At 37.8% G+C, this 14,778-nt stretch overlaps 1 protein-coding gene across 1 annotated transcript; it reads left to right on the top strand.

Moving 5' to 3' along the window:
• Positions 1-391: 391 nt before the first annotated feature.
• LOC149200605 (uncharacterized) lies at positions 392-1,395 on the top strand. The gene is made up of 2 exons (XM_089399604.1): positions 392-746; positions 852-1,395. Exons 1-2 carry the CDS (start codon positions 457-459, stop codon positions 943-945), a joined length of 384 nt encoding a protein of 127 aa, XP_089255730.1. The 5' UTR covers positions 392-456; the 3' UTR covers positions 946-1,395.
• Positions 1,396-14,778: the final 13,383 nt, after the last annotated feature.

The following is a 14,778-nucleotide window of genomic DNA, read 5'->3' on the forward strand; positions in this document are numbered from 1 at the left end:
CAGTGGATGGCTACTTGCAAATACTAATTATCTACAAGGCAACATGGAATTATATATTTGAAATTCTATTTTGTTTCTCTCTATCATACACTTACTACTCACAAATGTTAATTACACTACAAAAACCATAATAAATAAAATTTCTTTAACAAACCCTGATCATGTTTAAGGTTTATATACACTACATAAAAGTGACACGTAATACAGGTGACATGGTAACCTTTTGGTGTTCATCGATTCCCTTCGGTCTCGCTTTCCGTGTTGATGCGATTAGTAGCTGATCTCATTAAGAGACTATACCATAAGGTACCCCCTTTTTCCTATTATTTGTCAGCTGTATTTAAGTCTGGGGTCCGGTCTTTAAGTTATACGTTAATTTTCACCATAAACGTTTTGTATCTGAATCGTTCAATGGGTTGATTTGCGTGCACACCGGCTCGGCCATGGCTATGTGGCATGAGCAGCGTGTCTCTCCACAGCTGTGTGCCTTGGGATGCTCTCCACATCAACGGTGGACGGCTCAGGCCTATGATCCGATGGCTGAGCTATGCCCGCGGAATTTCACATTCTCTAGATTGGAATCAAGGAAGTCATTTGGCAACTCTGCTCCTTGGCGCTGGCTGCTCTTCTGCTCCTTCAGCCGGTCGATTTAGATTAATAGAGATGCGCTGTCTCAGGAGGTTTGCCTCAGGTTACCGGGTTGCGGATTTGATTTACCTGTATGGTGACTCTTCACTTGTCCTCATGTAAGTTGCTTTGCAACGTTTTATCCTTCAGTTTATTTTTTTTACTCACAGTTCTGTTAACAGAGATCATTGATCCCTTGATTTTCTCTTGCACTTTTGCTATAGTGTTAGTGGATACAGTCTTGGGAATTTCTTCGTGTCAACAAGAGGAACCCATGGTTGCTACTATTCGACACCGCCGCGCAAGACCTCTGAGTAAGCTTCCAGAGTAATGGTGCTAGACTTTGATTTCTTGGATGATCTCGGCTCCGCCGGATAAGCTGCTTCTAGTTTTTGGTTAAGTTCTTTCTTTTTTTATAGGCTCTTGCCTAGTTCGAGTGTTTCCCTCGCTTCTCAGTGTTTCCACCCTCCTCTGACCGAGGGTTTCATTGTGGTTTTCTATAGTTCAAATTTCGTTGGCTTGGTCTGCTTGTTTCCTCAAATTTTACTGGGGCTTTCTCGGCTCCCGAGGATATTTAAGATGTAAAGTTATTTATCAAGGCCGAGGCCTTTTATTCTCACACTGCTCTATTTTTCTGTCGAACATTGTAAGAGGTTGTGGCCATGCGATCTGTATGGATATACAGTCTTCTTTCCTTTACAGTCCTTCTGAGTTATAAGTTAATATGTTGTATAAGCTTAGGGTTTGTATGTATGAACATTTTTGCTACCTGGAATATAATTACAGTTTATGATAGTTTGGTTTGGTTTCCATTAAGAAAATGTTTTTCTACTTCTTGTTCCTTTAATTGCGATTCTTCACTGGTCATTGAGATATTATTACTGCTTTAGAATAATCCTCGCAATGGACCCAAGAATTTATTTTGCGAGTAAAGATACAGTGGTTAGGTAGCTATGATTGTTTATGTGAATTGCTCTATCTTTTAACAACGTTGAATGCTTCTTCTCCATTTGAGTACCGAATCAGAAATGGAACTAGTGAAGGGTTTTATAATCTTCTCTGTTTTCGCATAAATAACATAGAATAACTGAGTGAGGTTTTATTATAATTTCCCCTGTTTTTCGCATGAATTATTTAGAATAAGTTGAGAGAGGGTTTATATAATTTCTTCTGTTCTCACATGAATTATTTGAAATAAACTGAGAGAGGGTTTATATAATTTCTTTTGTTCTCGCATGAATTATTTGGAATAAGCCGAGAGAGGGTTTATATAATTTCTTGTGTTTTTTGCATGAATTGTTTAGAATATTCAAAGAGAGGTTTATTACTGTAGGGTTCCATCCCATCTTATGGCCCGGGTGGAATCCCTCAGTGACTCTTGTCAAGTCTGTTTGACATCCTTTATTCCGGAAAAACCTAGTTTTTCGCTTGTCAAAAGATCTTAATTAATCCAACACAGGGTTAGTACGGTTATATCTCCGGTTTGGCACATTCTACTGTGTAAGTGTTATTTTCATACGTGTTAGTTTTAAGTAATACTCCTTAGGTACAAGAATACATCCACCTTAGTTAACGGACTTCATAGTTCTTAAGCAACTTTGATTATACAGATTATCTCAAACAGAAACTCTACCTCAATATAACAGTACATTTGCCAGCACTGCTTAGCTAAACATCAACATCATGTTTAATTTAATCTACCATTCAGTTCAGTTAATAACCCTGCGTCAATAATGGGGTGATTGCCAGCTTCGCACAACAATACTCCTACGTTCTCAAGTTTTACTTCTATAAGCCTATTGCAATAGTAACAAATAATTACCTGATTAAGAGCTACAACTCAACATGTTTAATTATATTCATAAACTCATAATATTTTCAAATACAAATGAAAGTACTTGTCCAACAGACGGATTTCTAGAAGAGTTTCACATACCTGAGTTTTCCAAGAAAACAAATAAGACTCCAAGATAAAGTTCACCTTCAGTATCTGATGCTTTCACCTCCCAACCATGAGATTCATCCTTCGGGACCCCATCTCCCCCCAAGCACACTCGCAAGAGCACTGTCTTCTGCAAGCATTTCCGGACACAGTGCTCATGCTATCTTGTCATCACCAAACTTAGCATTTCTTCCCCTTACCGTCTGACCTTTCAGCATGGTTTTTCCTCCCCTCATTCCTTTTTCTTGGAGCATTTTCCAGTTAGGGAGGCTAGTTAGGGTTTCTTTCAGGCAACTGCCTTTCCAACTTCTTTTGAACAAAAGTTCCAAAATCCACCAATCATCAAAATCATTTCTGATTTAACAAATTTAATTCAACAAATAACGACAATAAATGTTTAGTTTGTTTTACTATGGTAAAATAAAAATAATTACAGTTTTCGGGAGCATTACATCTCCCCCCTGACATCAAACATCGTCCTGATGTTTTCCGGCCGCAAAGAGCCTTAGATAAGCTTCTTTTATGAGCTTCTCATCCTCCCAGGTGGCCTTCTCTGGCCCAAAGTGCCGCCATTGCACTTTAACCTGGAAAATGGCTCTTTTCCACAGCATTACTTCTCTCCGAGTGAGTATAGTCAGTGGCTCAACCAGGAATTCTCCTTCCGGCTCGACCTGAAACACACACAACATTGAAGTTATTTTCTTATTTAACACCTTATTTCCTCTAACTCATCTAATATACTTTCTTACCTGTATATCATTCCAATTGACTATATGCTTAGGATCATAAACGTATTTTTTTAAAACCGACACATGAAACACATTGTGGACCCGAATATGGCTTGGCAAGGTGAGCTGATAAGCTACTAACCTAACTCTCGCTAAGATTTGGAAAGGTCCACAAAACCTGGGTGCCAGCTTGGCACACCCACTCTATTGTAACGTACTCCTTTTTTCTCAAATCCTCACGTACACATGATCACCCACTTGGAATTCTCTAAAACTTCTTTTCCGGTAAGCAAAACTCTTTTGTCTGTCTTGGGCTGCCTTTAAGTTCATTCGCACTTTCTTGACCATTTCCTCCATTTCTTTTAACATTTCTGGCCCTAGCATCAGCTTGTCTTCAGGTCCTCCCCAACTAGAGGGTGTACGACATTTTCGTCTGTACAGCACTTCAAATGGGCTCATCTGCGAAGAGGTATGATAGTCGTTGTTGTATGCAAATTCGACCAGGTGCAGATAGTCTTCCCATTTAGTTGGCTACTGCATCACATAAGATCTTAGCATATCTTCTACAACCTGATTTACCCGTTGTATTTTCCCGTCTGTTTGAGGGTGATAGGCAGTGCTAAAGTTTAATTGAGTTCCTAACCCCTCAAACATAGTTCTCCAGAAGGCCAATGTAAATTTCGCATCCCCGTTAGAGATTATAGTTTTAGGTAGCCCATGCAGTCTGAAAATGTTTTGCATGAAAATGTGAGCAATCTGCACAGCTTTGTAAGTGGACTGTACTGGTATAGAATGGGTTGATTTACTTAGTTTGTCTACCACTTCCATGATAGAATCGTTGTACCTTTTAGATGGGTAAACCTGTTATAAAATCCATTGAAATGGTTTCCCATAATCCCGCGGAGTTTTGATGCTCAGTTTTGATTTGTTGACATTCCAATCAGTGCATTAAATATTCTGTTACATCTCTTTTCATGCTTGGCCAATAGTACTCCTTCTAGAGTGCGGTAATCAATTTTTGATACCCCGTGTGCCCCGCATAGGCACTTTTATGGAACTCATCCAGAATCAGGTTTTTAATGTTATTTTGGTTAGGTACAAATAATCTCTTTTTATAACACAGCATGCCAACAGCATCCACCGCATATCCTTGTCGGTATTCATGGCTGGTTGGGTTCTAAACTTGCTGTCCTATCTGCTGATAATTCTGATCTTGTTCTGCTGCTTTTTTAATCATCTCAGCGAAAGTAGTCCGCCCCTCACTGCTGGAAATTTCGTAGATGCAATGAACCTTCCGACTCAAAGAATCCGCTACCCGATTCTCTTTTCCTTTTAGATGTTTAATCTTGAAATCAAATCCACTTAAGAAATCTACCCACCGAGCTTGCCTATCATTCAAGGTAGGCTGGTTGAAGTAACTAGTCAAGCTGTGACGGTCTGTGAACACTAGAAAATTTTTACCCATCAGATAGTGGTGCCACATTTTTAATGTGTGGATTATCGTTGCCAACTCCAAATCGTAAGTGGAATATTTTTGCTCATACTCCTTTAGTTTCCTAGATTCATAGGCAATTACCTTAACCTCCTGCATTAATACTCTCCCTACTCCTTCCTTACTTGCATTTGTACACAACACATAATCCTTACTCGGGTCTGCTATGCTTAATATTGGTGTCGTCGTGAGCAGATGCTTGATGCTCAAAACTTCTTTGGCACTCAGTGGTCCATTTAAAGGTTTTTCCCTTCTTTTGCAGAGAGGTGATAGGATAGGCCACTCTCGAAAATCCTTCCACAAACAGTCTATAGTAGCCATCTAACCCCATGAAGGATCTTATATCCGCCACTTCCTTCGGTACTGACCATTCCATTATAGTCCTTATCTTCTCAGGATCCAACACGATTCCTTTTTTGGTAAGAATATGCCCTAAGTATTGAATTTGTTCTTTGAAGAAATCACACTTGCTGTACTTGGCGTACTACTGATGTTTTTAGAGAGTTTGCAGGACCAGCCTGAGGTGTTCCTTATGTTCCTCAATAGACCGGGAATATATCAGTATATCATCAATAAAAATTAACACAAATTTGTCTAAGTACTAATGAAATACATTGTTCATTAAACACATAAAAGTTGCGGGGCCATTGGTCAATCCAAAGGGTAATACCACGAACTCGTAATGTCCATAACAAGTCCTATAAGCAGTTTTGGCTATATCCTCCTCTTTGATTATGATCTGGTGGTATCTCGATCGTAAATCTATTTTCGAGAATACGGTTGCCCCTTTTACTTGGTCAAAAAGTTCATCAATCCGAGGTAAGGGGTACTTATTTTTTATTGTCAACTTATTCAGTTGACGGTAGTCCATACACATACAGAGGGTTCCATCCTTCTTTTTTATGAACAACACAAGAGCTCCCTAGGGTGACACACTAGGGCGGATGTATTTCTTATCCAACAGTTCCTGCAGTTGCATTTCAATTCTGTCAATTCTGGTATGCTCATACAATAGGGTGCACGGGAGACTGGTGCTACTCCTGGCACTAACTCAATAGTGAAGTCTGTCTCTTTTGGATGGAAAGCCTGGTATCTCTTCAGGAAACACGTCTGCAAATTCTTGAACCACTGGAATGCTATCTAAGGTGGTAGACTTGTCCTTTGAGTTGGTATACCCAACCTGAATAGCATAGATCTGACATTTTTTCCTGATACACTTTGCCAGTTAGGAGGCAGTTATTCGTCGAATCTATACCAGCGTCAAAATACCTTGCATCTCCTGCTTTTCTCCTAACTCATTCTTGTAGCAAATAGTTTTTGTCTTACAATTTATAATAGACAAGCATTTTCCCAGCCAATCCATGCCTATCAGTACGTCATACGACCCAAGAGGAAGTACATTTAAGTCTGCCAACACAGGCTGACCAGCTATTAGCAAAGGACAGTTATTGACCTTGGCCAACACATGTCTCTTTGCCCCAGTTTCCAGCTGTACCAACCCGGGGTTTTTTAAATTTAACGGTCTGTAGTTTACATTTTTCCACAATTTTAGGACTAATGTAACTTAACGTAGCTCCAGGGTCAATTAAAACAGAGACAGTATGATCAAGAATTTTACCTTCAAATTATACCATAGTCAGCTGATATTCTGCCTGATGATCTTCGAGAGCAGCATTAATTTTTGGTATACTCCAGGCCATGTCGCTTAAGTTGATGCTTCATGTATTTGAGAAATCCGTTCGGTGCCCTTTCAATGAGGACAATTTTTAACATAGTGTGGGCCTCCACATCCCCAACATTTGTACCGGAGGCCTTGCTATCCATTCATTAACTACTTTACGAGTTTGATCACTGATTCTGGGTTCGGAGAGTGGCTTAAATCTGGGCTAATTCCTTTGCAGATTTCTGCTGTTTTGTCCTTTGGAAAATCCTTTGCCCATACCACCACGATTTCCTTTATTACCCATTGAAATCTTACTACTTTTCTTATCAACCCATCTTTTACCCAGAATTTCTCCCTTTTGCTTACTTTGCTGATAACATATTCTGGCCTTTCGTATGACTTCATCCATTGTCTTTGGGTTGTTGAACTCAATTCTTTCTCTCATAGCCAAAGGTAAACTGCTGAAAAACTGTTGTACCTTGGCCTTTTTTTCTCATATGTAAGGTACATAACAGAGTAGAGAGATAAAACGGGCGATGAACTCGTCCATGGTTTGCTGTCCAAGACGTGAGTCGTGAAATTCTTTTTCTTTCAAGTCATAAAATCGTTCAGTCAAGTATATTTCCTTAAAATATTTTTTGGAATTTTTCCCAAGTTATATTTTTCTCATTGACCCCTCGTACAATCTTGACTTCCTCCCACCATAAAGTAGCTTTCCCTTGTAGTTGAAAGATAGGCAACTGAACTTTTAGGTTGTCATCATATTCATATAATTGAAAATATTTATTCATGTTAATAAGCTAGGCTTCAACGGCCTCCTCCAGCTCTCCATCGAATAGTGTCGGTTTAATTTTTCGGAACTCGTCGTGCAATTCCACTCTCTGTCTCTTTGATGTTGGATGCTCTGAGGCATTATCATACTTTTCCTCCTGATTCTCCTCCCCTCCAACGGTGCCTTCATGTTCTGTATGGTAATCCTATTCTTCTAAGCTTTGCTCCCGTTTAGGGCTAGGAATAGGTTGGTGCTGATTATGCTTGTCAGACAGGCTTTTCATAATTCTTTCCTGTTCCATTGTTAATCTTGCATTGTCCTCCCATAGGCGAGCCATCTCATTCTTTAACTCTTGAACCGTCTCCAGTATTGTGAGATTTGTGTTGCGAGCCTCCTCTCCTAACTGCACCCATATTTCAGGGTTATGCTCAGGAAATGTTGCAGGTCCAGAACCAACCACATTCCTGAGTGGTTCAGTGTTCGTCCTTCGCATAGTTTGCTTTTATACGGATTCCCTGAGCTTCAACAAGTTAGTGCTTATCAATTAGATCAGAAACAATAAGGATCACGATATATATATATATAATTTTTTTTTAGATAAGTTGCTAGAGGTCTCAGTTTTGAAAGATGGCTCTGATACCACATGTCATACACCTACTACTCACAAATGTTAATTACACTACAAAAAACCATAATAAAGAAAATTTCTTTAACAAACCTTGATCATGTTTAAGGTTTATATACACTACATAAAAGTGACACGTAATACAGGTGACATGGTAACCTTTTGGTGTTCATCAATTCCCTTTAGTCTCGCTTTCTGTGTTGATGCGATCAATACCTGATCTCATTAAGAGACTGTACCATAAGGTACCCCCTTTTTCCTATTATTTGTCGGCTATATTTAAGTCTGGGGTCCAGTCTTTAAGTTATACAGTAATTTTCACCATAAACGTTTTGTGTCTGGATCGTTCAATGGGTTGATTTGCATGCACACCGGCTCGGCCATGGCTACGTGACACAAGCAGGCTGTCTCTCCACAGCTGTGCACCTTGGGATGCTCTCCACATCAACGGTGGTCGACTTAGGCCTATGATCCGATGGCTGAGCTACTCCCACGGAATTTCACATTCTCCAGATTGGAATCAAGTGAGTCATTTGGTAACTTTGCTCCTTGACATTGGCTGCTCTTCTACTCAGGAGATACCCTGTCTCAGGAGGGCTACCTCAGGTTACCGGGTTGCGAATTTTCTTTCCTTGTGTGGTGGCTCTTCGCTTGTCCTCATGTGAGTTGCTTTGCAACGTTTTATCCTTTAGTTTACTTTGTTTACTCACAGTTATGTTAACAGAGATCGCTGATCCCTTGATTTTCTCTTGCACTTTTCTTATAGGGTTAGTGGATACAGTCTTGGAAATTTCCTGGTGTCAACAAGAGGCACCCATGGTTGCTACTATTCGACACCACTGCACAAGACCTCCGGGTAAGATTCCAGAGTCATGGTGCTAGACTTTGAGTTCTTGGATGATATCGGCTCCTCCGGATAAGCTGCTTCTAGTTTTTGGTTAAGTTATTTCTTTTTCTACAGGCTCTTGCCTAGTTCGAGTGTTTCCCTCGCTTCTCGGTGTTTCCACCCTCCTCTGACTGAGGATTTCATTGTGGTTTTCTATAGTTCAGATTTCGCTAGCTTGGTCCGCTTGTTTCCTCAAATTTTACTAGGGCTTTCTCGGCTCCCGAGGATATTTAATATGGAAAGTTATTTATCAAGGCCGAGGCCTTTTATTATCACACTGCTCTATTTTTCTGTCGAACATTGTAAGAGGCCATGGCCATGTGATCTGTATGGATATACAGTCTTCTTGCATTTACAGTCCTTCTGAGTTATAAGTTAATACGCTGTATAAGATTAGGGTTTGTATGTATGAACATTTTTGCTACCTGGAATATAATTACAGCTTATGAAAGTTTGGTTTGGTTTCCATTAAGCAAATGCTTTTCTACTTCTTGTTCCTTTAATTACGATTCTTCACTGGTCATTGAGATATTATTAGTGCTTTAGAATAATCCTCGCAATGGACCCAAGAATTTATTTTTCGAGTAAAGATATGGTGGTTAGGCAGCTATGACTGTTTATGTGAATTGCTCTATCTTTTAACAACGTTGAATGCTTCTTCTCCATTTGAGAACCAAATTAGAAATGGAACTAGTGAAGGGTTTTATAATCTTCTATGTTTTTGCATAAATAACATAGAATAGCTGAGTGAGGGTTTATTATAATTTCCCCTATTTTTCGCATGAATTATTTAGAATAAGTTGAGAGAGGGTTTATATAATTTCTTTTGTTCTCACATGAGTTATTTGAAATAAGTTGAGAGAGGGTTTATATAATTTCTTTTGTTCTCGCATGAATTATTTGGAATAAGCTAAGAGAGGGTTTATATAATTTCTTCTGTTTTTCGCATGAATTGTTTAGAATATTCAGAGAGAGGGTTCTTACTATAGGGTTCCATCGCCTCTCATGGCCCGGGTGGAATCCTTCAGCGACTCTTGTCAAGTCTTTTTGACATCCTTTATTCCGGCAAAACCTAGTTTTTCGCCTGTCAAAAGATCTTAATTAATCCAACACAGGGTTACTACGGTTATATCTCTGGTTTGGCACATTCTACTGTGTAAGTGTTATTTTCATACATGTTAGTTTTAAGTAATACTCCTTAGGTACAAGAATACACCCACCCTAGTTAACAGAGTTCATAGTTCTTAAGCAACTTTGATTATACAGACTATCTCAAACAGAAACTCTACCTCAATATAACAGTACATTTGCGAGCACTGCTCAGCTAAACATCAGCAGCATGTTTAATTTAATCTACCATTCAATTCAGTTAATAACCCTGCTTCAATAACGGGGTCATTGCTAGCTTCACACAACAAGACTCCTACATTCTCATGTTTTACTTCTATAAGCCTATTGCAATAGTAACAACTAATTACCTGATTAAGAGCTACAGCTCAACTGTTTAATTATATTCATAAACTCATAATGTTTTCAAATACAAATGAAAGTACTTGTCCAGCAGACGGATTTCCAGAAGAGTTTCAAATACCTGAGTTTTCCAAGAAAACAAATAAGACTTCATGATAAAGTTCACCTTCAATATCTGATGCTTTCATGTCCCAACCATGATATTCGTCCTTCGGGACCCTATCTCCCCCAAGCACACTCTCAAGACTACTATCTTCTGCAAGTATTTCCGCACACAGTGCTCATGCTATCTAGTCATCACCAGACTTAGCATTTCTCCCCCATACCGTCTGACCTTTCAACACGGGTTTTCCTCCCCTCACTCCTTTTTCTTGGAGCACTTTCCAGTTAGGGAGGGTAGTTAGGGTTTCTTTCATGTAATTGCCTTTCCAACTTATTTTCAACAAAAGTTGCAAAATCCATCAATCATCCAAATCATTTCTGATTTAACAAAATTACTAATATTATTTAATTCAACAAATAATGACAATAAATGTTCAGTTTGTTTTACTGTGGTAAAATAAAAATAATTACAGTTTTCTAGGAGCATTACACTCTCTAGTGGTCTTCCATTTATTTTTATGGCCAACAAGTCAACTGATTCCATTCTAGCATGTTATGCCCTAATCCTACTTTACTTGCATGAGGAATAATTAGGTCCTTACAGTTAATAAGTATCAGAATTTACATAGCAATTCTCTCACATGTATCATGGGAATATAGGAATATCAATTCTCTCACTCTCTTATCATCTCTAAATGTAGGAATATCTACAATAGAGATGGAATCGTACTAGTGGACATGAATTCTTCATGATCAGCTTCATCAAATATTGATGGTTTCATTTATGCCATTTTTTTAAACTTCTAGGCTTCATACACAATTTGAGCAAGGGTTTGGGTTCATTTTAAATTATATACATGCCTATCTATGTATTGTTTGTAGACTATAGTTTAATTCTATAAAAAACTTGTAGGTGGCTCTTGTCTGGAACAAGGGAAACCTATACTACTTTATGTCAGAGTTGGTTTGAACTCTTTGTTTAAAAGTTGATTGGGGTTGTCAAAAGAAATTTATCCAAAATGAGCTTAGGAATTTGTTTTGGGTTGACCAAAGATTATGTTTAGCTAATTATTCCATTTTGGAGATCAACCATGAGCCCCTCATTTAATGTTATATTTGCTTCAAATATGAGCTAATCAGGTTCATTTTGTTTGTAGAATGATAAGTAGGTGAATTCACTTCACTTTAGCTAGATGTGAGAAATGGATCCTGATGTTCATTTTGTTTGTAGAATGATAAATAGGTGAATTCACTTCACTTTAGTTAGAAGTGAGAAATGGATCTTGATGTAACATCCATGGTGAAAATTCCACGAAACAAAAGTTAAAAACAATAACCACGGCCGATGGGACACTTATTCCAAGCTTAATGTTGGGCAAAATCCTAGTGATGGGGATCACTTGTGATTGTTAATGGCTAAGGAAAGTGGAAAAGGAAATGGTTAAGGCTTTGGAAAGGAAAAATAGAATTTTTAGCACATTTATTTATGAAAATAATGGAAATTAGGAGAAAAAGGAAGTGAAAGGTCATAGGTTGCATGTGAGGAGGTAAATGAAGAAAATAGAGGCCTCATCCATAAAAAGGCTTCTGAGGATTAGTTGTTAACCTATTGCCAATTCTATTTTTGAGCTCTCTCATTGTTCTCTCTCTCTCATACTCTTGTACACTTAGATTTTTCTTGGAGCACTCTTGGAGGGTGTGGCATACTTGGATTCTTGGAGCAAGAAGGAAAAGTAAGAGCAGGAAAGCGCAAGAAGGCATCAACATCAACAACTACATCAAATTTTCTTGCAGGTACCAAGTTGCATGTATGATTTCTTCACTAGTTTTGGCATGCATGGCATATGCATGTGGTTTGTTGGTTGTGATCTATCATTGGCATGGAGGATGGGCGAGATTGAAAGTGGATTTCCTAGCCTTGCCATTTCCTGGATAGTCAAGGTGATTGTTGGTTTATTTCCTTGTTGTGTTTTTGATTGGTAATCATGTTTCCTTACCTTGGGTTGAGTTACTAGTCCCGTAGCCTTGGTTGGACAAACGCTCTGGAGCCTTGGAACATCTTGGGTTGAGTTACCTATACCCAACCTATACCTATGACCACGGTCTTTCAATGTGAGATTTAAAGGTGCAGGGGCCTTCATTATTCACAATCTAGTGGATTTTTCAATGATATACAACATCATCAGAGACATTGTATTTCATGCCATATATTCTCTCCCTCTGCCTAAATTGGAAAATATTTTTAGTGGATGGAAATAACGACAATGGACATTGCAAGATTCAATCTCAAAATCATGTTAATGCCTTTTATTTTATAAGCCCAAACCTTAGGTGAAGATGAACATGGTAGCAAGTATTTGAGGGAGAATGTGAATCCTAAGATAATATTGAGCTTTTGATGACTGCTTTATAGTTGCAGGGTGTATCTTTCAAGGCCATGTTCCTACTGTCGTTTGGTAGAAATGATGGAGCTCGGTCACCATGATGAGTATATATTCGAACACATAACTGATTATGTAATTTTACAAGAAATATTATTGTCCATACACTCAAGTGCTTTCACAAGCTAGGCATTGTTAGTGCTGGAAATTGTAGCATAGAGATTACTCTTCAGCAAAGCAAGCGAGGAATCCATGGCCTTCTCCACTTTATTTTAATTTTTCATTATGTGATTGAAAACATTCATTTCGTCAAAGTTGATTGTTCTGGTTGTCATGATATTTTTCAGGTTCAAAATATGACGTGAAGATCTTGGGAGGCAATTCCATTTTTTTAATTTGGGTTGTTGATTTATTTTACAACTATTAGTGATGATATGAATATATTGTGTGTTATATTGTAAGAAAAGACCAATTAATGAATAGAGAAATATAGTCAAGTTAATGGTTCTCAACATTCTTAGGTGCCACAAGAACACATTATTGACTTGGTTATGTTGAGTTTGTTAAACATCGATGTGTCTTGTCATTCCTTAGTGCTTCAAGAACAATAGTTACTAGTTGTTATTCATATGTATGTATGTGTGTATGTCAAAGAAGTCTATTCTATTATTGATAACTATATAAGTTTAGTACATAGAAAGCTTACCTATACAACTAGATGTATGTATTTTGATGCATACTACTATGATGGAAGCATATCCATAGAGATATTCAGTGTCTAGGCTATTATTTGGGGTAGTCAAGTAGTGTTAATTGTACAAAGTTCTTCAACAATGGTTAGAGGAGTTTATGTTTTAAGTGGAGTTCAAGTGACAACTCGAAGATGAGGTGTGAAGAAAGAGCAGTGTTTGTGAGATTCGAGAGTGGATGTGAGTACTAATGAAGACCAACCAGACATATGTGACTATATGTAATTTATAATTCTTGTAATAATATTTGAAGTGATGTAATGCAAACATTAAAGGGGGGACTTGGAAGTATTTCTTACATTAGTAAACTGATAAATTAGGTTTGTTCGTTGTAGGAATTTGTTGAGATATTTTCTCAACAATATTCTCCTTGTTTGGAATCTGTTCGATCTCATGAGCACTATTTATGTGGCTTGTAATTTGGCTTTGAATACAATATATGGACTTTTTTGTGTGTTTTATGTTTTTTCGTCAATGTTCTTACTAAAAACATACCATAGCTTTGAAATAATAGATTTAAAAGGAAAATTCTAATGGAGTAATCCAATCATTACCTTTCTGGTAAAAAAGTGAAATAATAGACTTATGAGGAAAATCTTAATGGAGTCAATTGGCCATCCCCTTTCCAGTAAAATTTTTTCCTTTAATCTAGAGGAAATTCACCTAAAATATTAATTTAATTGACTAGTGGAAGCTAATTGACTGGTGGTAGCTAATTGAATGGTGGAAGCTTTCGACCAACCATTTTGTTTTCCTAGAAATGCCAAAACTTATGGGTGATGTCATTCACATTCGCGTGGAAATTCTTCTATGGAGAATTTAGGTGGAAATGCTTCCCTATAATATAGAGAATTTAGGTGGGGAAGGCTTGATAGGAAAATTACTGTAATTTCATATGAAATCTATAGTCAATGTTAGGGATGTAAATGGTGCTAGAAAGATCGATGTTGACAAAACCCTTAGTCACTAAAGCTAGTGCAAAATACACCTCCAAAAATAAGGAGCTTGTTTGAATTATGTGAATTCCCGGTATTGCAAAATATAAAATCATCCATATCATAAATATTTTCAAAAGATAAAGATCATGTTAGAGAAATTGGCACTTTCCACGATATTGTATAATGAAGTTTCAAACTTTCCCATATAAACTACTACTAGAAGTTATGAAACTAGCTCAGCTCCTGTCTTTCATGGCACTGATATGTTTTAGTGGGGGCAAGGGTAGGTGTCATTATTGTAAGAGTTGTATTTAGGAATTTTATAGCACATAGATTCAAAGCAGTATAAAAAATAAGAAAACATATTCTCTTTACTTGTATGGATGCAAGTTTCCATGCCATC

This window comes from Pinus tabuliformis, chromosome 2_1, assembly GCF_031772625.1.
Source record: "Pinus tabuliformis cultivar Carrire ecotype Pingquan chromosome 2_1, CPIR1, whole genome shotgun sequence".
Classification (NCBI taxonomy): Eukaryota; Viridiplantae; Streptophyta; class Pinopsida; order Pinales; family Pinaceae; genus Pinus; species Pinus tabuliformis.